At 40.5% G+C, this 26,152-nt stretch overlaps 1 protein-coding gene and 1 long non-coding RNA gene across 2 annotated transcripts; both read left to right on the forward strand.

Annotated features, from left to right (window-relative positions):
* Positions 1–1,907: 1,907 nt before the first annotated feature.
* On the forward strand, positions 1,908–9,262 carry LOC143502734 (uncharacterized). Its single transcript, XR_013127136.1, has 4 exons — positions 1,908–2,462; positions 2,584–2,654; positions 5,578–6,142; positions 8,924–9,262. It is a non-coding gene; the product is annotated as an uncharacterized LOC143502734 (long non-coding RNA).
* A 749-nt stretch (positions 9,263–10,011) lies between these two features.
* Positions 10,012–14,312, forward strand: LOC143502733 (uncharacterized). Its single transcript, XM_076995417.1, has 10 exons — positions 10,012–10,425; positions 10,792–10,853; positions 11,036–11,103; positions 11,352–11,441; positions 11,554–11,652; positions 11,744–11,791; positions 11,878–11,958; positions 12,057–12,484; positions 12,615–13,424; positions 13,873–14,312. The coding sequence occupies exons 1-8, from the start codon at positions 10,301–10,303 to the stop codon at positions 12,225–12,227; spliced, it is 744 nt and encodes a 247-aa protein (XP_076851532.1). The 5' UTR covers positions 10,012–10,300; the 3' UTR covers positions 12,228–12,484; positions 12,615–13,424; positions 13,873–14,312.
* The last annotated feature ends 11,840 nt before the right edge of the window (positions 14,313–26,152 follow it).

Below are 26,152 nucleotides of genomic sequence, written 5' to 3' on the forward strand. Positions count from 1 at the left end.
GCCCCAACTCTTTGACCATGGGAGGAGATTTGGAAAGACTAACTGAAGACCTTTACCTGCCACAGAGACCATCAGTTATCCACTTTGCCCCTAAAAAACACACTCAAGTCTGTGATGCAACAACAGAGGTAAATTGAGGCCTACATACGTCTTGAATATATTGTTTCTTGTTTAGTGTTTATTTGATCCATTCCTTATTATTCAATGAGTCTTTATACAGACATTTTTTCAATTACACAATCATTAGAGTATGATGAGTTTGCCTTTCACAGTTTTCTGTATACCAGTCAACAGTGTATGTGACAATTACCACTGTTGACTGTTGAAGCATCCCCCAGGTTCATCAGCCATACAGGAAAGCATACAAGAAAGAGGTTGTTAATGAGTTCTGTGTTCAAGTTTGACCTGTTGGTCATTTGTTCAGCCTACCCTTGTTTATAGTTTGCATGAAAGGGATTTGGCCTGTTCAAACTATACATGTTGGCCCGTTGGCCATTTTGACCTGTTGGACGTTTGTCAGATGCACTATGTTGCCAAAAGTATGTGCATACCTCTTCTAATGAACTGATCTGGCCAGGCATGGTCATTGTATGGGAGGGAAATCTTAATTCTACATCATGCAATGGCATAGGGAATTGTGTATAGATGGCCCTGGGTTTGAAAGGCCCTGGCGTTAAACTAGGGCAAATGAGAATGGTGTTCATGTATTCACATGCTTTTGGCCATGTAACTGTAATAGTACAGGGATTAGAAAAAACAAATATCTATGCTTTGACATTCATGCTGTGCTTTCAGTTTGAATGTTGTGGGCTGCAGAAGACTGTGGTCGGGTGGAGGCAGTTGTTGGACCATATAAACTGTTTGATTCGTCTTTCCGTACACTGCATGGGACCGAGTGGCTGGCTGATGATGTAAGAGACCAAATCACTGTCAAAATGTATTACAAGAGGAAGTATAACAATCTTTAATGGTTGTTTATTTTACAATGCAGGTTATTGATGCGTACTTGCACACACTCATTGAAAAACAGCAGGTAAGTGGCAATTATATTTATGTAGCTGTGTTAGGTATTTCTTGCAACATAATTAAAATTTCAGTTGTTCTTAACAGAAAGCTGTTCACCAGCTCTGTGCCGTTATTGCAACATCGTTGTTTTCTGGACAATTCCAGAGACTCAGAAAGGTACTTTCATCACATTTACAGTCTAGCAGTAATGATTATCAGTAACAATAATGACAACTTTGTATTCAACACATTCTTTAGATGACGTTTCCACTGGAGGAAATCTGGATGTGCCCTGTAAACACTGGGGCTCACTGGGTTTTAGTGGTTAGTTTACCTTTCCTTATTTTTCAGAGCAGGTTTGTTTACACTACAAGTCAAATGTTTGGTCAGACCTACTTTGTTTATTTTTATTATTTTTGACATAAAAAAACTGGAAAGATGCTAAAGCAATGAACGAATGCTGTGCTCTATTTATGCTCTAATAAACAAATATTAGATTCTTTGAAGTAACTGTCCTGTTCATGAAGCAGCACCTATGATGCTTTAACATCAGTCCTGAACACATTCTCACATGCAGAGACCTTGTAGAGAACTAAAGTTCTGAAATAAAGGGTGCATTTAAAATGAAGTATGTTGAGAATTAATTAATATATACAACAACCTTCCCAAATTGTCTTATAAACAAATTAAGGCATAATCCTTTAGATTAAAATGCCTTTTTTTGTGTTCAAACATTTGACTGGTAGTGTACATCAGTCATTATTTGCATGAATCGTACAGAGATATTCTAATTGTGCTATGATGCAGCAGAGTGTTATAATATGACGAGAGAATAACATGAATGAACTAATTTCTTTTAGATTGTCAACATGTCTGACAAGGTCCTTGTGTTGATCGATCCCCTGGCAAATGAAAGTGCACTCGAGCGCAAGCTGCTACGTAACTGGCGGTAATAACATTTTAACATTGCTATTTTACAGTGCTAATTTTGGAGCTTTTTTCTGAAAAGAACTGGTGTGATGTTAAACTGTGTTCTTCTATCATTTTTTAAAAACAATAATTAGGAACTTCTTAAGGATGACAGGCCATGGAGACCAGGAGCCTAAATGGACAGTACAAACAATACTGCACAACAAGCAGCAGGATTCCAGCAGTTGTGGGATTTTAGTGTTGAGGGTAAACCTTTTGAAAATAATGTGATGGGCATTTATAAGTAACTGATATTACTCTTACCATGTAAAATGCCACTTTGCAGTTTGCAGAAGATTATTTCCAGAGGAGAAACATCAGCGCTGTCCAGACATCCCCACAAGATGTTACCAAGGCACGACTTGAAGTAGCCTGTGCACTGCTGCAGTGTAAAGTTCAGTGGTATCAAACACTGCATGAAAGCAGTGCCATAAAGTTTTCTTTAGTCAAAACCCATATAAATCCATATTCCATCATCTGACTCAAAGGTAACAAAACTATCAATCTGTGTCCTGTACCATAAAGCTACTGCAGAGACTCTTTACTACATGATTATTTCTAGAGAATGAGTGCTACAGTTTAAAACCATACTAAAATCATTGTTTCTAGGGAATGCAGATGATTACTGTGTGGTGTGCTCCTTGCTGGAATCTGATGCAGACAAGAGCATGATTGAAATGGTAATGTATAACATAAGCATACTTTGTATTATTAGACAACTGGAGTAGTATTAGTACTAATATGTACCTAATGGCTTTTTTTGGGGGGTAGGTGTAGTGTGATTTCTGCAGTAGGTGGGCACATGTTGAATGTGCCGAATACAACAAAGACACTAGTCTTACATATGTGTGCAAAAAATGTTACTGTTGTAAAAAGTTAGTGTTGTGCTTGGTTTATATACAAGTTCTAATAAAGAAGTTCTAATAAACTGCATATCCATCCCTTGTCCATACAGTGCACACAGAGTTAGTAGCGATGTAAAAAAAAAAAAAAAAAAAAAAGATGGGTGTGACGCTGGGCGCAGGGAGAGGGACAAGGCACGAGTCCAATAGTCTTCCACAAATGTTATTTTATTTAATACAAAAATAGTCCAGACAGCGCACGTATAGCTTACACTAAGGCTGGGCGATATGGAGCAAAAATAATATCTCGATATTTTTAAGATGAATGGCGATATACGATATATATATCTCGATATTTTTTCTTCCCAAAAGGTAATAACAAAGAGGCAGTAATAAGTCAAATCTACGTCCCAAATGATTTGAGCGAGGAAGAGAGGCGGGGCAGGGCGGAAGTTGTTAAAAAAGAAACTCAAGTAAATTCACTATTCATAGTGTTGTGCGTGAATGATGCGTTCATTGAACACGCTCATTGTGTTCGTTGAACTGAACGCAACACATTTTTTAATAACTTGAACGTGAATTAGTTCACGTTGTGTCATGAACGGTAGACATCACTGTAAATCAGCGTTTCTCAAAGTGTGGGGCGCGCCATTTTGGTGGTGGGGCATAGAATTTCCCCATCTTCTGAGGTGGGGAATTATTGAAAAAGTTTGAGAACCACTGCTGTAAATGAACGTTGGAATTTGTTTTCCATTGAAAACTGAGTGACATCTGTTTTCTCTTTTGAAACGCAATGAGAGAAAGTTCATCCCTCGCTGGTGCCACTTAAATCATGTATCACCAGACAAATGGTTTTGACGTTGTGTGCGCAATGCATTGTGGGCAACGTAGTGTCCGGCTGAGAATAGTTAACATACTGGCTAGTTAATAACATACTGGCTTCCGCACGACGTTACCCGTGATGAATTGCAGCAGAGCGGGGTAGGCATAGCACGTATAGTACGTATAGTGATTTCTAGCTTGTAGTTGTCACGTCTGGCTCCGCCCCTTCTAGTCTTGTCGTTTTTATGTTTTCCTTGTTCTTGTCACGCCCCTCTGTTTCAGCTGTTCCGTGTTAGCTCGTCTTAGTTTTACAAATGTGTGTGTGTGTGTGTTTGTATTGCCTATGTAAAGACTATACCTTCGGGGATCATTGTCGTTTCTTTATCTCCTAGTTGGTGTGTATATATAGCCTATGTCCAGACTATACCTTCGGGGATCACTGTCGTTTCTTTATTTCCTAGTTGGATGTGCACGGCCGTATTCACGCCTTATCTGTGATTCGTGGTTTTGATTAGCTTCGTGTTTGTGTGTGGTTAAAGTCTCTGTTCCATTTTCAGGTTCGTAGTGTTTTAGGTTTTCAGTTCATGTTTGGTCTCTGTGTTCTCTAACGTGGTATCGTGCCTGGCAATACATGTATGTTCTGTTAGTCTTCATGTTCATGTATGGCTGTTACTTGCTTCCCGTGTGTTTGTTCATGTCGGTGTATGTAACAATTAGTTGTACTCTTGTTTGGTCTAGTTTTGTGCCCTTGTCATTTCCGCTGCCTTTTAGTATATTAAGCGTTAGTTCTCTATTCATCATGCCACGTCATTCGCGGTCCACTCGCGTGTCGTCTGCAAATGTAAGATGTGAAATAAAATCGAATGAGATTGTACTCTCTACTTCGCATTTGTGTCCGCCCCTTGATTGCGCAACAGCCAAATCGTGAAAAAAAGCATTTGAATATCTCACGAAAAAAGTAAAATGAACTGAACTTTGAACTATTTCATAATTAAAATTGTGAACTTTGAACGTGAACTGTTCACTTTGAGCATGTATGAACTGAACTTGAACTAGTTCAGAAAAGCTGTGAACTGGCACAACACTGACTATTCAGTATGGAAGTAAGCGGTTTCGTACGCAACCCATAACACGTGTAACTAACGCGACATAGACTATATCGATATAACGATATTGTCTCATCTTATATCTCGTATGAAAATATATCGATATTTCTCAAAATCTCGACATATCGCCCAGGCCTAGCTTACACACATGAACGTATAAGACTGACATAAATGACCAACAAAGACGAGCACGGGACACTGCGCGAACGCACATTAAATAGACAAACCACATAAGCGCCGAGTGTTCATGAGATGAGCCACAGGTGAGACTGATGAACACACTCAGACACAACCACACCGACGGAGATCCTGTCTACGACTAGACGTAGACAACATAAACACACGGCTGAAAGCTGAAACACGTACTGAAACACATGTACATAAACACATGTACTGAAAGCATGATTTGATAAGGAAAGCATTATTTGATGTATGATATCAGCCTATCGAGATATGCTCACCATGTAAAATATTAATAAGGAAGCTATAATAGATTTTAATCCACGCTTCCCTTGTCCATACTGTCAGGGTTGGACCCAGGACCGTTCCTCCGGTCGCCACAAGGAGGAGCCCGCGAGCTAGACCTGGGGGCAATCAGGCACAATAGGCTGCAGGTGTTTGCAGCCTACTTAAGGCGAGCAACTTCAGCAGTCCTTTGCTGAAGTTGTTAGTTGTATTCACGCTCGCAGCCTAATTAACCTAATTAGTCCCTAAATGCACATGTAATGTAATGAAAACCAAAGGAATGATTGTTGAATGTTGGTTCAGGCCTAAAGAGCTTGTTCTTATCAAATTTAGAAAACACTACACTAATCAATATTTTTTTTCCTTAGGTGACAATTCCACATCCTGTCAGTTGAGATCCAATAATTCAGAGACAGTTGACAAAATGTATTTCCCAACCTGGGAATAAGGGTAGTGCGCTGTCCACACCAATCTGTGGTGGGGAGTTTGACATCTTCAATGGGACTGTGTGTCTGCTGGAGAAGAAAAAGACCAGGAGCAAGAAACGGCAGTTCTTTACCCAGATTTTCCGAGGCAGTTCGCTTAAAGCCTGGAAGAGAGAACGGACCAAGATGTTTGCATCTGGTGATGGTCCTGATGGAGGTTCTGTGGGTGCTGTTAAGAAGCAGAATGAGGAGGAAAGACAGGTTGCTGCTGAGCCCACAACCATCACTCTCAGTCCACTTTCAGTTTCAAGCTGCACGTCAACATCCGTTACATGTGATGTGGTATCGGACGAGTCCACCACTGCATTTGAGCCTGAAAGGCAGGATCAGCTGTTTGTACGTGTCTTTCTCCTTTGAGGGTCATGATATCAGCTACCCAGCCAAACCTTTCCTGCTGGAAAAAAATACAGGGGCCTTTTGGACAGGAACCCTAGAAAACGTTAACCGGGTGAGTGACAAGATGCTGCATATTAATAACAACCCAGATCATCAATGACCTCAAGAACAGGGTAGATAATTAATTTACATTTGTTTTATAGTATGGTTCATTTATTTAGTATGTCAGGGTTAGTTTTTTATTTAGTAAAAAATAAATTAAATAAAAACAATACCACAACTTAGTCAAGGGATCCATTTGAGAGACCAAACTTCCCAATCAGTGTGGCCAAGGGACTCTGTAAACATTGTTCTGTAGGAGTGAATAGAGCTGGAAAAATTGCTGTATGTCTCATTATCCCATGAGCAACGCACACATGAATCATCTTAACTTTTATTTATATGATGCTTGCTTGTTCTAGGTATTTCCAGGTCTTAAAGGGAACGCCGGCTGATAACATATGTAAGCCTTAATATCGTGTAATTACTCTAAATTATTAAGACACGTTGTAAAAATTCACAAAAAGTAGCAGATTTATTAGATTTTCTGTAAAATCCCGCTGCACGTAGGTCGCCATTTTTATAACTGCTGACGGGCGCAGCAGGTAGTGACGTCAAATGGTTGCAGTGACTGGCCGTCGCGCTTGAGCACAGCTAGCTAGACCTGGCTACTGTTCAGCCTTTTCAGCTTGAGCCAGAACGCAACATTTCTGACATCAGCGGCTACAACACCCACCAAGTGAGTGACAGAGAGAATCCAGCGCATGTTTATGTTCACGTTTCTTCGTGCGGTTCTCGCTCCACATTCTGGGGCTTTTGGACTTTCTGTGTGGGAAAACTGTGGGCACTGCATTGTGTTTTAGTCTATGTTTAAAACCAACAGCACCCGTCAACTCTCACCAGTCGGGCTCTACTGAATGACTCTACTGAGAGAGCAGAGCCGCGGGTCTTTTGGTAGCTGTGTTCGTCCACACGCTGCTTCCCAAATTTTTCTCCTCTTTTTATCTTTGGGAAAACTGTGAAGACTAATATCAGTCTTCCCACTGCCTTTCGACTGGAAATAACATCCAACGGCAACACAGTGTGGCATGGTTTTTTTAAGGTAGCTCAGCTAACTAACATTAACTCTAGTGATGTCGGTCGCGAACGATCCGGCTCTAAGAGCCGGCGCTTTGAAGTGAACGATTGGAACCGGCTCCACAATGGGAGCCGTTTTAGGATCCTATTTGGGAGCCGCTTTTCCCTTCAGTATTGCGCTTGTGCTCTGCAAGTGCCACAGTTTTTTTCCAACATGGTTTTTATTTGTCCTCCGGTGCCTCGCTGTCTCTCCCTCTCCTTGCACGTATTGCTCTGATTCTGCCAGTGGTAGAGAGCGGAGAGTTTATTTCCTCAGTCGGTGCTTAAGCTAAGTTGATACCAGCGCGAGGGTCCGTGCGCCCTGCGTGAGGACCCCCGTGCGAAGTGAGGTCGTGCACCTCTTCAGCGCAATGAACAAAGTTATGTATGCCGGGTTCATACACCTTTACAAGGTGGAATTCAAGCACTTGTACGTCACTTTTCAATATTGAAAAAGGCCATTTTCAATATTTCCCAGCACCTTAAACTTAAATATTTATACATAAACAAGCAAATTATTTCGAATAATTTCGAGTATATCACATCGATTCAATCAGACAGCTATTTGTTGTGAAACAAAATACAGTTACATTTTCAAGTACTTTAGCACTTTTCAAACCTGGAACACAATGCAACATTAATTTTTGTCAGGTAAATGTTCCTTCCCCTGTTTTTAAAGGGTGTTTCTTTATACTACCACATATCGTTTCGGACAACACTGCAAAGAATGTCTCCACGGCCCGCATGTCAAGCGTGTGCTCCACACATCTGACCAATCACACGCAGCTTTCAGTTAAAAATGTGGTGGTAAAACACTGGAAAAAAGTTATCTCCACTTTTTTTGTGGAAACGGCAGGCAATTGGCCAAGCTGTATTGCGTTCTATTTTGGTGCTATTTTGTGATAATTTAATAATTGGTTATAATAAAAGTTTTATTTATAAAGCATTGTTATGCAGCATTTTTACTCATCACAAGTGCTTAACAATGTCAATAATGAAACAATGTTATAAAATTAGGTTTAAGCTATTAATTAATAATGTAAAAAATATATATGGGGAGCCGTTTGGGAGCCGACAAGAGCCGGCTCTCCACAGTAAGAAGAACCATTAGAGCCGCATCTCAAAATAGAGCCGAAAATCCCATCACTAATTAACTCCTTCCAACCGCAGTCAAGTTTAGCGTGCTGCAACCATTTGACGTCATCTACACAGCAGGCATTGCGCGTCAGAAAACATGGCTGCGCCCATATGTCAAATATTTCGAATAAAAGTGTTGATTTGTAAATAAATTTGCTGCTTTTGTGATTTTTTGTTACATGTAATTAATCTAAATTATTAAGACATCATATTAAGGCTTACAAGTGTTACCAGCCGGGGTTCCCTTTAACATTCTTTAATGCCCGTGTACTGCTGCAAAGTTTAGAATATACACTTATACCTCTTGAACTCTTAGGAGTTTAGTCTGTACACGCTTCAACCTCACACTGAACACCGTTAATTATGTGGAGGACCCATGCCACTGTGGAGATCTCGTCCCAACTCCTTTGATCTAATCATAGTACAGATCCTCGCCCATGCCCATCTCTTGCATTCCCTCAAACACCTATTAGTCAGCAGTTGGCAAATATAGAGTGATACATTTTTAAAGACTTTGGTAAGCTTAGGTAATTAAAGCAGTTTTTAATAAATGATAATAAGGAAAGAAGGTAATGTTAATGTCTACCTTCTCCACCTGCAGTCCTGCGTTCCTTGTGCACAGCAAACAAACTGTACTGGCTCTGCTTGCTTCAGGGATGCTGTGTGGGAAGCGGCCGCATGCACCATTCTGGCCACTAGTGAGCTTCATCCCCTGAATACTGTTGGTCTCCATGGATACTCCTCTCATTCACCTGTGTTCCAACAGCCTCATCACCACACTATATAACACTTCCAGTGTCTCCCAGTACATGTGAAGTACTGCCATCACTTCCTGGTCTGCATATCAAGTCTATGTTACATTATGAAAACATTTTGTCTGACATGACATAAAAACGGAATAATATGACATTTATCAAAATGTATGATTATGTTCATTATGTTGTAGTCTCTACATGCAGACCACCTTATTATTTTGGAGACATACACCATCAGAATGGCACTTCCAGATGTGTGTACACCTGTGTGGAGAATTCCTTCATGGTGTGACGCATGTACAGAGGTGGCAGGAGGCAGAGGCTGCAAACTGAAAGCTTCATTATCCATGGTAAAAAGAAACACCAAGACTCAGGCCAAACGGCAGTAATAATGTAGATAGCAGCACTTTCATGAAAAGGGACATTTCAGACCTTAGTATTGCAAAAAGTATTTGTATTCACAATTATTGTATTAATGTTGAGGACATCTGATTAATATGAAAATATTGATTTCTTCAGAAATGCATTTTATGATCATATTCAGAGAGCTGCCACTGTGTACGTAATGGGGTTGAAGGAAAACATTGCCCAGATCTTGAAAAAATGACCAATAATTATAAAGAGCTAATGCTTGAGATGAGAAAATATGATTTTGTGATTGATAAAAATATCCTTAATGCTGTGATGTACACAGAGAAATTATACATTTAAGCAAAAAATTTGAAAATGTCAAAGTCCAATTTGAATCATTATAGTGGACCCATGTGGGTTGGAGTCCTGCCAAGCACTGAACGATTCGGTGAACGAATCTTTTGAACGAATATTTTTAGTGAACTGATTCTAATGATTCAGTTCATCTAAAAGAACTGCTGTGCCCATCACTAACAAATAATGTTACTCACGATCAATGGACACACAATTAATTAGAAAAACGACCACATCGTGCCGCTGCCTCTATGTACTCCATATGTGCGAGCTATAAACTGGTGCATTACGGTTGCCACCTAACGGCAGAAATAAGAACTGCAGGCAATACGCTAATCTTCAAATAAAACGAACTTTAAGACTGACAAGTAAATAACATTCGTTTGTAGACAATTATCCGTCCAATGAGTAGAGATGTCACGTTTTGTGGTTAACTCTGACAAGCATACATTACTGCTAATTTAATTCATGTGGCAGAATATTTATTTGACAGCAGTTAAATAAAACGACAAGGTATTATGGGTCATTTAGTCCAATACTCCGCAAAAGGTAATTATTTTGCTAGCGTTTGCTTTCCCCCTTTTACGTTGCTAAGTGTTTCTGCATATCGGAGTCATGGAGAAAAACATGTTTTGATATCAAGGTAAATCGCCAAGGTGAAACTCCAAACAAAATATCTAAAATCCCTCAGTCGTTTACCGACCCCCAAAGAGACAAGACACTTTTGCATTTGCTGTGGAAAAAAATCAACAAATATCTCCAAATATCTACAAATTAATATCTTCAAACAATTAATATCTCAATTTAATATCTTCAACGTATTAATATATTGAATTAATATATTTACCGAATTAATATCTCGAATTAACATATTCAACGAGTTAATATCTCGAATTAATTTGTTTAACCTGTTTAAAATGTTGTTTTCCCTGCCTTTCACTGGGCTGCGACCAGTGCTCCTTTGTGCCACTGGAGTTTCGGCCGTTGTTTGGTCTTTTCTCGTTTACAGGCGGCGGGTCCGAGATCAACAGACGGAAGTCGAAGCTGCAGCTCATACCGACACCTGCGACGGTAAATTAGGGAGCTAGCGACGAACACACCCCTATATTTGCAAGCTAGTTTGCTACATTAAACTAGCTACTTATCACTATGTTACTTAGCCTAACTAAATTGGCTACCCTTTAACGGCAAATTTAAACTAGGTTGCATCAAAGTTTTTAATATTTCAGTGTTTTTTTAAACATCTTCCTTAGGACATGATCGGGAGCCTTTTGCATTGGACGAAGGCATCTTTGAGACGCTCCATACCCCGATCCGAGAGGTAGTTGGCTATTATTGGTGAAATCTTTCTTAGCCAGCTTCATTCTGTTTAAATCAAATCAAATCAAATATATTTGTATAGCGCTTTTCACAACACGTTGTCACAACATGTACAGGATTTAGGGAAGTTTCTGTGCAGAACTGTAGCATGCATTGTTTATTTGCATGCTGGTCACAATAATTGTAAAATGCAGGTCTTGCACATACTTGTCTAGTCGCAAAGTAACACGTATTTGGTTTTCTCCATAGTTGAGGCTTATACAGACTCGCCAAGGATTGGACAGAGCACATAGGATGTTTGCCTTCACCTTCTCACGAATGGGTTCTTCAGCTACACAGGTTCCCTTAAGTTTTTAATGTGTATCACAGGCACAAAAATATTTTGGTACCTGAGGGTTTATAAGGGGTTTGTCCATTTCAGTGGTAAAGTTATTTTTCTGCTTGACTACAGGTGGTGGAGGTGAAGCTCCAGCACAAGTCCATCTACAGTGGGCTGGAGAGTGAGCACTGGTGGGTGCTCAACAATGAATTCTACTGGATAGGTGCAGAGGTGAGTCATGGGAACAGGTTCACAATTTCAGTAAGAATGGACATGCTACTGTAAATGTCCCTTCAACCTAATCTTTTCCTTGTATTTGTAGCTTACCCTCCACCACTTTGCCAGCGCTAGTGCCGTGGCCTGCATCAAGGTAACAAAGAGTCTTGACTATAAGCATCTTTCACTAGCTTGTCCCATTCTGAATTACACTCATCAGCATGTCCTCTGTTAATTCAGCGGAGGGGATCCAGCATCACAGACGCCACCATCTACCTGCGCACCTGTTCAACAACAACGTCGGTGCAGAATATTTTTCTGGTTAGTGCTTCCTCCTTTCTGATTGCATTTAGAATTATTTGTGGTGAGGTTTTTAGAAAATGATATCTAAAGGCATTTTTATTGTGTGTGTTTTGTAGCAAACGGTGGTGTCCACTTGGTTTAAGGGTGTCTCCATTGGTTCGGATGACATTTTCAGGTCATCCGAATCTAGTCATACCCAGACCCTGGAGACACCGAACCCAGCTGTTTTTTCCAGCAGTCCATCCCCACCGAGAGCACCCCCTCAACGACCACCTCCAGGCTTTTAAACACCTACACATGAATTGAATTCTTATATAAATTCATAATTTCACTGTGTGGCATGCGTTTTATTTTTCTACGTAATTTAATATTTTTCCTTGCATGTGTGTTTTTCAGATGCTGAAGGTTTTCCCATAACCACATGAGGACTAGATGTTGGTCTTTTGGGACACAGAGGTAGAACATCACATGGACTGATCACCCACCTGGAGCGTTTTACATCTGCCCCTTCTCTTTCCCCCAACACTCTGTTTCATCTTTTGAGGTTTGTGTAACCCTAACTCATCTTCCAGATTTCTCATGAAAACATAAAGCTGTGTGTAGTCTTTATTCTGCTTTTCTGTCTCTTTCGTTCTGTCCATCATGTGGGTCTCCTGTGCTTCTTCCTGGATTAGAGACTACCGACAGCTGTGCAACCTGAATTTCACGCAGGCTCCCAGGACAAGAGGACTACTGCAGTTTGTGGACCAGGACAGAATAATAAGCCTTGACAAGATGTGCATCAGGATGATGAGAGACTTTATGATCCACGCCAGAGAACAGAGACAAGACCAGAGGACTGAACGGCATCAAGAACCGATCGTCGGGATTATTAGAACAATCACCATCGTCAGTGTGCAAGGAACTGTGAGGAAAGCCCAAAAGAATCACCATTCGTGGACTATTCATCATCACCGTGGACAACCATCAGGATTACAGATTCGACCATTATGGGATTTTTGGTTATCAACAGCAGATTATCAGTGCTCCTGTCATCCTCATCAGACCTCTACAACTAACTCAGAATGCTGCAGCACGACTGGTCTTCAATCTCCCTAAGTTCTCACATGTGACTCCTCTGCTACGCTCTCTTCACTGGCTTCCAGTAGCGGCACGCATCAGATATAAAACATTGATGCTTGCTTACAAAGCCAAAAATGGACTGGCCCCTCCCTACATGATGTCCATGGTCAAAAGCCAATCCGTACAGCGAACACTCAGAAACTCAAGCTTGGCTCGACTCGAAACTCCATGCTTAAAGTCTCATGGAAGACAAAGCTCCAAACTATTCTCCGTCCTGGCTCCAAGATGGTGGAACGATCTTCCATTAGCTGCTAGGACTGCAGAGTCTATTGCTATCTTCAAGCGTAGACTGAAGACCCACCTGTTTGTTGAGTTCTTACCAGAGCACTCAGCTGATACCACTTGCCGTGGTTCTTTAAATGGTATGTCTGTCTGTGGTTATTTGTGCTTCTTGGCAAATGTCTAACTTGCAAAAACACTAGGTAATGACATTGACTCCTGTAGTTTAGTAGTAGTCTGACTCAATGGTATCTTGAATTCTGGCCTTTTCGTACTATTTCCTAGGATGAATTCTGTGATTGAATGCAAAGCACTTTGTAAGTCGCTCTGGATAAGAGCGTCTGCTAAATGCCGTAAATGTAAATGATTTTGTAAATTGTTAGTGAAATATGTATTATTGTTTTATAAATATTTATCAGTAATGTGATTGTGTTTTAATTGCAAAGGAGTCATACTGTCTTGTATTTTACCTTTGGTGTTACTCATGTAATCATCAGTATGCTTAGTCTGATTGTGTGGTTTGTGTGTGACTTGTGTATTAGTCTGTATAATTAGATTTTGTGTTTTTGTGTGATTTGTGTATTTAACCAGGCCACCCGAAGGGGACTGGTCCCTGCTGGATACACGCACCTATCCGGATACAAGCACCTGCCTGTGGATGTACTGATGCCAGGGTTGGACGTGCCATTGCCACAAGAGGTCGTGCGGATGCTAGTTCCTATCAGAGGCTCACCATCTACACTGAAGGGACTGTGACTACTTGGCCGGGGAACGAGAACTGTGACTACTACTGTAGAACTGTAGAACCACCCTGCGCACCACGGACTTGTGCTAACGGGCCGCCCAATGGAGGATGGGTTCCCTTTTGAGTCTTGGTCCTCCCGAGGTTTCTTCCTATTCCCCTCCATCATAGGGAGTTTTTCCTCGCCACTGTCGCCATTGGCTTGCTCATTAGGGATTTGGACCCATAAGATTGTTAATCTTGTAAAGATTGTGAAAAGCACTATACAAATAAACTTGACTTGACTTAATCATTAGTGAGTTATAGGCTAATTATGTTTTAGGTTGAATGTATCCAGTTATGATATTTGAGTGATTCACTATTTTCCCAGCTAGCAACACTAACCATGCGATACCTGAATTTAGTAAACTATAGTGAGAGAGGAATATTACACTGGAAACACACAGCCTAAATTATTACAAATAAATAAAATGTAGCTTCAAGAGAGGGGAAACAAAAGAAAGTAGAAATAGTTTCTTATAGACAGTTTGCATTGGTGCTTGCTAAAATTTCCCTGGTGGAAATTTTCATTTTTTAAATGACTAGCTTTTAAATAGTACAAGTGTGCTACAAATGCACAACATAAAATAAAATATAAGTACAAATGTAACGCAGGCACCTCCTCAGCTAGGAGGCAGACAAACGCTGAGGAGAGCGAGATTTATTAGAAGGAATTCCATAATCATAGTCGTAACAACAGGCAGGGGTCGTAACAGGTGAGCCATCCAGGTTTGACAAGTTGATCGGCATAATCAGACACACAAAGAGAACGAACGAACAGGGCAATGGGGAGAACACTAAAAGGAATGAACAATGGAACAGGAACAATACTCACGAAATCAAATAACAAGGAGCGCGGAGCACATTGGCAAATACCGACGGAGCAAATGAACAGAACAACCGAAAACGGGCTAGGGAGACACAGGGATATAAATACACAGAACTAGACTAGACACAGGTGAAGACAATGACAACATGGGCATGGCAGACAGAGGGAAACTATGGTAACAGACAAGCAAGGCGGGATTAACAAGCAAGGAACAACAAAGACACGAAGAGCAGGACACCGGAGTGACAGCTAGGAGAGGGGGGAGTAGCCCTACGTGACAATAAAATGTAGCTGGGAAAATTATATTACTATATTACAAGTGTGCTGTAAATGCACATCAATGCATAATACATAAACTGTAGCTGGGTAAATTATAGTAGTGTGTCGTTAACAGTGGTGAACGGGATTCTTCAAGCCACCAGATTTAATCCGTCACCATATCCAGTCACGAAAATCCATGAGAAATTTGGTGGAGACACTACACATTACTGAATTGTTTACTAAAACTATTAAGGGAAGGAGAATTGCAGGTGTTCATACACATGTTGACTCGCTAGCCAGCAGAGGTGTCAATTTCAGGTTCCGAAAGTAAAAGTCCTCACCAGGATTTTGCTCAAGCTTGCTAGATTTTCTAATTAGTGCAATCCAGGTAAAATTAGTGGAATCAACACAATCCAGGAAGCCTGAGCAAAATCCTGGTGAGGACTTTTACTTTCTGAACCTGGAATTGACTCCTCTGCTAGCCAGGTAAAATGAAATGAAATGTGTGCTCATTTCACATTGCACATTTCATTTCATTTTAAAATACCTGGCTAGCTAGTCAAGGTGTGTATTGAGAACACCTGCAGTTTCCCTTCCCGCCTCCAGAACGCCACTCTGCAGTGTCTACTGAGTCTCTCCTGCTTCTGGAGCCCCATCAGAGCTCAGTGCTCCAGCTGGACGGATCCATCCAGCTGCCAGATGCTCAGGTAGCCAATCAGGAACAGAGGATTCACTTGTCTAAATGAACTGTTCAAATATGATGGCTTAGGGAGGTGTTGTGATGCTGAGAGAAATAAACCACTTTGGTCTCCCTGTTACCTTGCGTAGATGTTTTGCAGATTTGCAGCAAAGCAGGCTCACTAGTCGTAGCTCTTCACAGAAGAAGAAGCTCCTGAGAGCCCTGAATGCCTGTATTTCAGTCAGATGCCCAGCGTTTGGAGAGGACTACGGACAGGTTCAGCTAAACAACCCTCTGAGCCATTCAGAACACATCAGAACCACATGCAGTAGCCTGCAGGAACTGCACACAACCTTCTTTGTTTTCTCACTCTGTTGCTGCTGAAGTCCAGGAGCATTGCCCTTCTGATGTACTGTCTTCCACAGGATGCTCATGAGTTCCTGATGATGTGTTTGCTTCAGCTGAAGGAGGAGGGAGAGACACTCAGGGTTTCCTCCTTCTCTTACATCTGCCCTGTGGCAAATTTTGAGTTTCACCTCAAATCTGTGCGCACCTGCAGCAGGTAATTCTTTGCTATATCACCACATCTCCTTCTTGTAAATCAACTGTTCTTAACATGTGTTTCTTCAGAGTGTGCATTGTCACAAAGTATGCACACACTTGGTATGGGATAATGTGGGTTATTTCTGTGTGAATGTTGTAACCTCTCTGTTGATTTCTGTTGTTTGAAAGCTGTGGACTGCAGAGCTCCAGAGTGGAGGACTTCAACCACCTCTCTGTTAACCTGAGCTCTACCTTGACTGACAGCCTACACAATTACTTCAAGGTCTGTCACCTCACACACCCCTACTGGACAACACTTTTTTGCCAGTTTGTTAAGTTAGGGAGCCATCCTAACCATTGTCACTCTCAATCAAAACTTTTTTTCAGTCAACGGTTTTGGAGTTCAAATGTGAATGTCAAGGTCAAGGTACCAAGGCATGTGAAGTGGTGGAGTTCTTCACACTCCCACGGTGAGTCTCGCATTATGTGAATTACCACAAACAATGAGTTTTAAAGCAGTCATCTCACACTCTTCCAGTTCTTACATAATTTTTCCTTTTGGAACAGAGTTCTGATCCACTCCCATCAGACCCTCCCATCAGACACTTCCATCAGACACTTCCTTACGTAACAGAAGTGGCTTTATCCAAGTTAGATGTCGTGCTGTTGACACCTGATTAAAAAATCTTCATCGTATAGAAATCTGGCAAATCTGTTTTGTGTGTGTGTGTGTGTGTGTGTGTGTGTGTGTGTGTGTGTGTGTGTGTTTTGTTTTTGCTTGTTTTTTGTTAATGACAATTGGATGGATTTTATTCCTCTCTCTACAGCTACAATTTGAATCTGAATTTTGTATATTTATTTAATGAAAATGCAGTTTTACTTTTTCTGTCAAGTTGTAATTTGATCAAATTAAATTTGTACTCCATGACTTGAATTTCTATGCATGTTTTGGAAACATATATCCTTTATAATGTTGTCAAACTACATTCAGTGTAAATGCAGGAAAGGCAATCTATAGATTCAGTCAGGCAATCAGCTGTGAAGAAACAATTTATAAGCAATCAGGAAATATTTTAGGACAACCTGAAATATTGTTGGACAGTTATAAATTAGAGGGGACTTTAAAATGCAAAAAGAGTAGCTGATACTGTACATGTGAAGTATAATTGAACCGCACTTTTCATAAAAGCTCAAAGCCCTGCAAGGTGCCAAAGCTGTGTGTGTAATTGTGCAGATTTCTTTCACTAATCAGTATCTTACATTCTAGTATGTGGATTTTTCTAGTATAATAATGTATAAGATGAATCACTAAACCTTAGCACTAAAGGGTGAAGGGATTTCATGATCCATGAACCATGACCATGAACTTGGTCGTCCCCTGCGGAGTATATTGCAGAGTCACTGAAAGGTTGCAAAGGAAAGATTGGGCAAACAAAAACAAAAAAACACACAAAACCCTCACAACATCGGGCATCATCATGACAGTCAAGAGATGATTTAGCCCCAAAACCTCATCTAGATGAGATTCTTAACCCAACTGTGGGCCGCGAACGCCACCTTGAGGGCCTCAAAAGAACAACAGTTTTAAACTTTGGGCCGCAGAGGGCCGCCGGACCGCATTGATTTTGAATAAAATGCAGTACACTTTCTCACCACTAGTAGCGGTAGTGCGTCACTTAGATATTTAAACAACGTATTTAATATAAGTTAAACTTATATAGCGCCTTTCTAGTACCCAAGGACACTTTACAAAAATCCTATGGGGAAAAAAAACAAATAACAATTAAATAAATAAATATAATTAATTAAACCATACTATGACTATGTGGAAGGGAGAAAATACTGAGAGAAAAGGTGAGTTTTAAGCTGAGTTTTGAAGGAGGAAAAGGATTAACAGAGGCGGAGATGTTGCGGGAGGCCATTCCACAGTTTTGGGGCCATTACACAGAATGAGCGCCCACCAGCAGTAACAAGTGTAGTGTCTGTGCCTATGTAATACATTATGTAGTGTTTAAGTTTAAACTAACTGGTCTAAAATTTATTTCTCTTCTTGCTTATGTTCAGTTGAGCAGGACAAAGAGGTTGAAGAATGTGGTTTACATATGTTTTTTGGTTTAGGGGAAAAGGGGCCCTAGTTCAGGGGTCAAAGGTCTGGTGGGCCCTTTCTCACCCTACTCGCTTTTCTTTTTCCTGATGGATGATATGATAGAGTTTACAGATGTGAGGAGCATCAGACCTCCTTTGTGTAACTCGCATATAAATATGGGTAGACTTGCAGTGTTCGAGAGAGGAGATTCACATTGGCCCGAGACCTCTCTCAAGCAAGACCTAGGTGCTTGATTTGATGCTGTTCTTTTTTTTATAATAAACTTATTATTGACAACTAAGACAGTGTCGGCGGAGACTTCTTCATTCATCATCACAGCATTGCTAAAGAAGAAAATACACCTCAAGAGTTGGCACCCCAGATGGGACCGTGTTGTGACTGACAGCGCTGCTTGACGACCTCTGCGCATTTATTCCTGCACCAAGCCGGCAAACGGGTGAGCTGGTTTCTCACGTGTTTTGGGTGTTGGTTTATTTGTAAGGGCTGTTGTGTGGTTGCTGTCTAGTTGCACCGAGAAGAATCATTTATGTGCCATGCTGTGTTGCTGTTAGAGAAACTCTCCGTTTTAAATTTGGGTTCTAAAATTGGGGTTTATTGTGTTGCATATGTTGAAATATGGGAATAGAGATGAATGGGAAATAGTGAAGAGAAAGGTATAAAGTTGAAGTAAAGAATAGGAAATGGTTTAAGTGTAGAATAGCGTAACTAGTAATGATAACAGTGTGCTAAATAACACCATGCGAGAGTAAGTTGTTTGGGCCCTTGACTTCTTAACAGTAAGACATGTGTACATTAGTCACTGCATGAAAGTTGGCTTTGTGATATAGTCTGATTTGGTTAAAAGTAAAGAGACTAGTGGTAACCCTGGGCCCAGGGCAATTGGCTACTAATAAGCATAAATAGAGGATTAAAGAGGAAAAGGTAAAGAGATAATGAGAAATGAGTTTAAGAGTTAAAGGTTAAAAGTTAAAGGAAAAGCCGCAGATTTGGTTTAAAGCCCTCTGGGAGGCGATGTTAGATGGGCCAAAATCCTGGAAAGTCACTAGGTGAGTTTCAGGTCAGTTCAATGGAACTGGTGGTGTAGCCTTAAGATTCATTGTGGGTTCCCACTCAACATTAGCTGACGAGCTGTGTTCGAAGCAGCCTGACATTTGAATTGTCTACACCTCATATGGTAGCAAAAATTTTTAATGTAAGAGAAAAGATAAATGGGAAAAGGAGCGGCTATAAAGCATGCTATAGGGAAGTGTATGAATGAGTCGACTCTGAGTGTTTGAGATTTAGTGGTTTGTAAGTTTATGCCTGGTTTAGGGTTGAGAGTTGTTTTGTGCTTAGAGGGAGAGTTGTCCCTTTGCCTGGGTGTCTGTCTGTGTGTGTGTGCGAGCTGAGTTGGTCTCTGTGTGTGTGCGTATCTTGGTGGAATGCCAGATGTGTGTGAGAAGCTGAGTGAGTTGGTTTCCATGGATTATATGATTTTATATTAAATAAAGGCCTATATAAATGTTAGTAGTTGAGTTATATATGATATAGAAAATTTATGAGCCTTTTTGGGGGACTTGAGTTGTTAAAAAATAAATAATTAATAAATAAATAAAAAAATGTATGAGCCTTTGGAAAGAGGACTTTATGAATAAAGATGAGAACTTATGAGCCTCTTTCCAGGGACTTTGTTAAAATCTATGAGCCTCTTTTGAGTGGACGTAGGATATCTGAGTAAATTATATGAGCCCCCAAAGAAGGACATTTATTCTTTGAAAGAAAGATCAGGGAGGATCAATTGTGTGCACAAGCATAGAGAAACATTTTGTTTTTGGAGTAAAATAAATAAAATGAAGTTTTTCATGTATGGTATAGAACTTTAATAGAGGTGGATATTTTGTAGACATATGATATATGTGTTGGAAGATAACTCGGCGCGAACTGTGTTAAGCTGCTCAGAGAGTTGAGACATTAAAACTCTGGTCTGTTCCTTTGTTTGTTCATGGTGTGTGTGTCAGAGAAGGAGAAGGAGGAGGGGCCACTGCTTGAGGTCTGCTAACTCCAGCCTGACAAAGGCCAGTGTGTCTACTGACAAACTTTTTGATCAATACCTGCTTCCTGAATATATATGTGTATAACCATTTAAAGGCACTAATGTTGATATATCTAGTCCAGTTTCACATTTAAGCTGTTAAAGGAAAATTTTCAGTTTGGGGTTTAATAGATGCATCTCTTGTTCTGTGTTTGTAAGATACTACATGCTGTGTAGTCTTTTTATAGAACAAACCTTGGCAACAGATTGACTAGTTGATGCTTTAGTTACTTGAGGCTACTTTGATTTAGACTCTGTAAGGAGTTGTAGGTGAGAGTTTATCTCTATGCATGGTTACTTCTTATTTGAGTTGTATTGGAGATCCATTTGTGTTTATATGGTTTATATGATGAGAATACCTTTGGTGATAGTTGGTCTGTAGCTGGAGTCTATGCTTTTCCCTTGGGGTTGTTTTTCTTTCTAGGATATTTGAAGTGCTTTTATTTACAGTTTGATAGAGTGATTGGGAGTGACCAGTATTGTGAATGTACATTAATGTGGTTTGATTCCTCTGGAGTTGGCAAATTGTGTTCTTTTTCTCTTTGATTGCAGCAAAATAGTGGCAAATAAATTTAATAAATTGATTGGTTAATTGATTAGTTATAAATACTTATTGAAAAAAGGAAGATTAATAAATAAGTACGTAAATAAATTTTAATAATTAAATTAAATAAATTTGAAAAAAGAAAGAGGCAGGAAGTCAGTAAATTTTTAAATAGTCTTAAAGGAGTCTCAGTATTTTTAGTCAGTTTAACCTTATACTGCAGATTCGCACGCCTGGTGGCCATTTTTAACATTTTTGACATAGTTCACATTAAAACTAGATATCTCAAGTTGTACATATAGGAAAATTATCATTCATGGCTCAAACTGAAGTAGGCAGTTGGGGGAACATATTAATACACTTCAGTATCATATTCACATAATTTGGTTTATTTTAGAGCCTCTATTGCAGATGCTAATATGCCAGGAATGTCACAAATGCTGACTTGAACTTGAACATGACTGGAATGTATATTCACATAGTTATTCAAATGTGGTATCAGAAATTACAATAAATTTCGCTAGGGTCTTTTCTAACAACACAGAAAAAATGGAGCAAATCCATGCAAGCATTGAAAAGTTATTCAGCTTTATCCAAGGTATGTCAAGTGCACCACACCCATGTCTAAATATGCCACACCCGACACACACCATTAGCCAACTAAGCTAACATGCCAACAAATTCCTTACACGAAACCGAGGAGCTACGACAAACAACAATGCTGCACATATTACAGCAAGACCAGAAAATTCCAATGACTAAATTTCATGTCCAAATATGAACGTTATGATATCATATTTATGTCCAATATAGTCCGACAGCATAAGCTAGGTTACCGTAGCCAACTCCGGTAGCATCCGACACGATACAGAGTGCTGCAGCACTCAAACGCTCTAAAACTGTTTATAATCTAACGCTTAGTTAATGTTTAGTATTAGAATATATATTTTGTACAATATCGCTTATGAAAAATTATCCATTGTTACTCACAGTACGTAGAATCGCGTCGTAGCCGGTGTACCGTCTCACTTCCGGGTTGGCGAAAATTCCGAAAATTGCTCATATATTCCACACAAAGTAATCCGTTTATGTTCAAAAGTATCCACAATCCGCATAAAAACGAACAAAATAATCCATGGCTGCTTCAGTTTCGCCGAACAGTGTGTTCTGGGGAGCTTAGCTTAGGTTAGCAAAGGGTTAGCTTATGTTGCTATGCTAGCGGCCGAAATTGGAAATGAAGCGCCAGTTTCCGAGGGCTCAATTTAAAAATATACTTGACCAATCATGTCATATGAGGGCTGGTTAGCTTCGGAAGGATGTACACTATTGGTTAGAACAGCTTTCAATCACTTCTGAGGCGCCAGCTTGTCTCTGTGGGCTTATTGGTTCACCCTCCCCCCCTCCCCTTCGCACCTCGCCGTGGGAGAGGTTGTAAAACCTGTCATTCAAAGTCACTACCCCACTTTAGACCAATAAAAACCACTCAAATCAAAGCAGAACCGCTGCAGCTTTGTAATGAGGGGTCAAATCAGCGTTAAGAATGCTTCTGTGACGCTTAGGGGGCAGATTTGTCGGAGTGTCTCATTCAGGAAGCGGATTTTGGAAAATTTTGCAGTGAGGTGAGCAAGCTTTTTAAGGTACTTAACCACAACGGATCTACGCTGTTAAGGTCTTAAATTAAAGCCTTATTAGTAAACGATTTTTAGGTGACAAAACATTAAGACATTTCACAACATAAATATGTTTTGTAAACGGATATGTCGGGAGACCCCCTCGCGGGGTGCACTTTTGTGGTCAACTTCAAAGCCGGATATCTCGCGATCGGCTGCACGTAGACGGCTGAAACTCGGTAGGCATGTAGATGGGATAGGAAATTTTGATTTAAGCGCTTTTGTTCGGAGATTCATTAATGTTTAATATGTTTTATATCGCCGTAAAGGAGCTGGGCCCGCCGGCGGGCCCACTAGGGGGCGCTTCTGCATAATAATAAGGGAATCAAGGGAGCTGTTGCAATGTCGGATAAGGACAGTAAAGCGGTAAAAGTACTCACACCTGTTGATGTAGTACAGAAGAATAATCCTTTAGTTAAAGGTATTGCAAAGATGTCAGAGAAATGGAATAAGCGTTGGCCTGATATAGATCAACCATGGCCACTGGAGGGGACTCTTAACCCGGATGTGATCAAAACAATGCAAGTGCTTGTGTCCACATACAAGGCAGGACAAAAGAAGGGTAGGAAAGGTAAACACTGCAAAGAGAAGAGACATGCAGAGCTTGAGTTTCTCCAGTTGTTTGAAAAGGAAGGACAGAAGATGATAAAAGTTGCAAAGGAAAAGAGAGAAAGAAGTGCAGAAGATATAGCAAAAAGTGAAAGAGAAACTGAACGGCTGACGTCAGAAATTGAGACACCTTTCTCTCACACGGATCTGGTAAAGAAGCCCCCTCCCTATGAGAAGGAAGTGAAGTTTAAGGAAATCTATCCTCAGCTCCCAGTGATCAGTCAAGAAGGCGTCTATAATATCAGAGATGAAGATGATAAAATAATAGAAACTGGACAAGCGGAGACAATTATCAAGATGTATCCAAGTTCTAAAAGCAAGAAGAAAATGGTAAGTCTGGAAACTAAGGGTAAAATGAAGGTTAAGAAGATGGTTTCTGAAGATGATGAAAGTGACCTGGAGGAAGTCAGGGGTGGATATGACCCTGAGGTCAGAAGAATGCTGGAAAGAGCGGAAAGGAAGGGAAACAGAATGTGGAGGAAAGAAGATTCAGAAGATGAAAGTTCAAATGAAAGTGAGAATGGAGACAGTGATGGAGATATTGAGTGTAGGAGTTCTTCATATTCAAGAGGGTCTTGTCTGACAGCATCTAGTACTGGGACAAAAGAAGACAAGAGGAGAGCCTCAAGGGAGGTTGAGCGACAAGGCTCCCTAAGATCAGAAGCGAAATATGTATTGCGCTCAAGAAAAGGGAAGCGACTTGAGAAGATGTGTCCAGTCATCATTCGAGGGCAGAATATGGAGTACAAGCCCTGGCAGAATACTGATATGTCAGACATACTTGAGAAGTTGCCTACTCTTCAAGATGGAGCACATCCGTGGATTTCAAAGTTGGAAGAGATTATGGTGGGGACGCAGCCTGCCATAGGAGACATTAAGAGACTTTTGGCTAATCTCCTAGGGGTTCCAGCTATGGAAGAGATCATACTGAAAGCTGGACTGAATAGATATGTGGGAACTGCTGTGAATGATCCTGAGTTGTTTTCTGCGAATAGAGGACGAGTGTGGGGAGCACTGAGAGATACATTTCCGACAAACGTACATCCTGATAATATTCTCATTGAGCCACTGGGACAGGAAGAGAACCCAAGAGCCTATGTGTCAAGAGCACATCAAGTGTGGAGAAATGTCACAGGACGTGATCCAGATATGAATCAAATGGAGCAGTCAATCCTGAGAGCGAAAATACAGAAGGGGCTGCCCTTACCAGTAAGAAGTAAACTGGCAGAAGTAGTTGGTCTTGGAAGTATGACCAAGGGTGTTTATACAGATCATATAGCCCATCAAGTGGAGCTATACCGGAAGAAGGACCATGACCAGAAAGAACAAGATCAAGAGATTCTAAGAAAACTTAATCAAATACAGCTGCTGGATAACAAGAAGAAAGAGAGAGGCTAAGTGGAAGGCTTTTGGATTTGATTCTTCAGTGTTACAAATTGCAGACAAATGGGCAGGTAGGAACTTATGGTTTCAGCAATTAACTCATTCTGTAAAATCAGTAAGGAGATTGAAATGTCCATGTGTGGTGAAAGTGCCAACGCCAAGCACATGGCCATCAATTTTAGAGACAGTACCAGAACCGCTACTTGCTGAGTGTCAGTTTTTTGCGCTATAATGGTTGTTAGTTCAACAACGTTCATCTACAGTTACTATGCTGGCATTGTCTAAGTATTTGTTTAAGCCTAGGTATGATTGCTCTTGGCTGGAAGAGTTGCCATATATGAATTGGTTTGATGAGGATGATAGTGTGATGACAGCGGTTCCTGATGCTATGGATGTGCAACAGGTAGCGGCTGAAGACTGTTTTTGTTCTAATGCTACGCATAACATACCGGGAAGGTTTATGGGCATATCAGACTGTGATAATTATATGATGGATTTGAGTAATTATAAACGAAAGACAAAAGATGAGTTGCATAAAGTAACTTTTCAGGTTCCACATCATAGACGGGGTATGACATTAATGGTAAAGAATCAAGTTTTGCCTGTAAATGTGACCATAGGAAATTTCAGAGATATTTGGTGGATTTGTGGTGATAAGGCATATATATTTTTGCCGCATGGATGGACAGGATGCTGTTACATGGCAACGTTAAAGCTTCCGTATGAGGTTTTCTCTGTTCAGAGAGGGAATAGATCTGATGAGGTTCACTCTGATGCTGTTTCTGGAGATACACCAAGAAGAGAACTAGCACAATTTCACGAGGTGGAGTCCTTCCATTGGAGGATAAGTCTAGGAGAGAAGTGGGGTATAGGTTTGTTTCCATGGTATGGTGTAACATTTCTGGCAGATCATATTGATAATATTACATATACCCTACAGGGTTTTGCAGATGAAACTATAAAGGGTTTTGATCATTTGACAAATACTCAGAGGAGTCACCGTCTGACGTTACTGAAGCATGACATGGCTCTAGATTATCTTTTGGCCAAACAGGGAGGTTTGTGTGTAGCTTTAAACTTGACTGGAGATGCCTGTTATACTTTGATTCCTGATAATTCTGATAATATGACTAGTGTTATTGATGCATTGAAGAACATTAGGGATGCGTTTGGTCCATCTGAAGGAGCTGGATGGTCTGCGAATGCCTGGTTGCGAGAGAGATTAGGATCAATGGGAGCAGCAATGGTTCAGATTTTGATAGCGGTTCTCCTATCATTGTTTGTGATGTTTTGCGGTTGTACGCTGGTGTTGACCTTTGCGAAGGCTATGATATTGTGATGGGTTGGAGTTGTGATGTCTGGAGATTCAGTTCAGATGCCGTTGTTGCAGAGGT

Source organism: Brachyhypopomus gauderio, unplaced genomic scaffold, assembly GCF_052324685.1.
Source record: "Brachyhypopomus gauderio isolate BG-103 unplaced genomic scaffold, BGAUD_0.2 sc204, whole genome shotgun sequence".
Taxonomy (NCBI): domain Eukaryota; kingdom Metazoa; phylum Chordata; class Actinopteri; order Gymnotiformes; family Hypopomidae; genus Brachyhypopomus; species Brachyhypopomus gauderio.

Bases quoted from the DNA above. Each gene is read 5' to 3' on its own strand.
- LOC143502733 (XM_076995417.1), top strand. From the start codon at position 10,301: ATGGGTCATTTAGTCCAATACTCCGCAAAAGGTAATTATTTTGCTAGC. The intron at 11,653-11,743 runs GTGAGTCATGGG...TTGTATTTGTAG, and splicing joins TCTACTGGATAGGTGCAGAG to CTTACCCTCCACCACTTTGC. The intron at 11,959-12,056 runs GTTAGTGCTTCC...TGTGTTTTGTAG, and splicing joins CGGTGCAGAATATTTTTCTG to CAAACGGTGGTGTCCACTTG.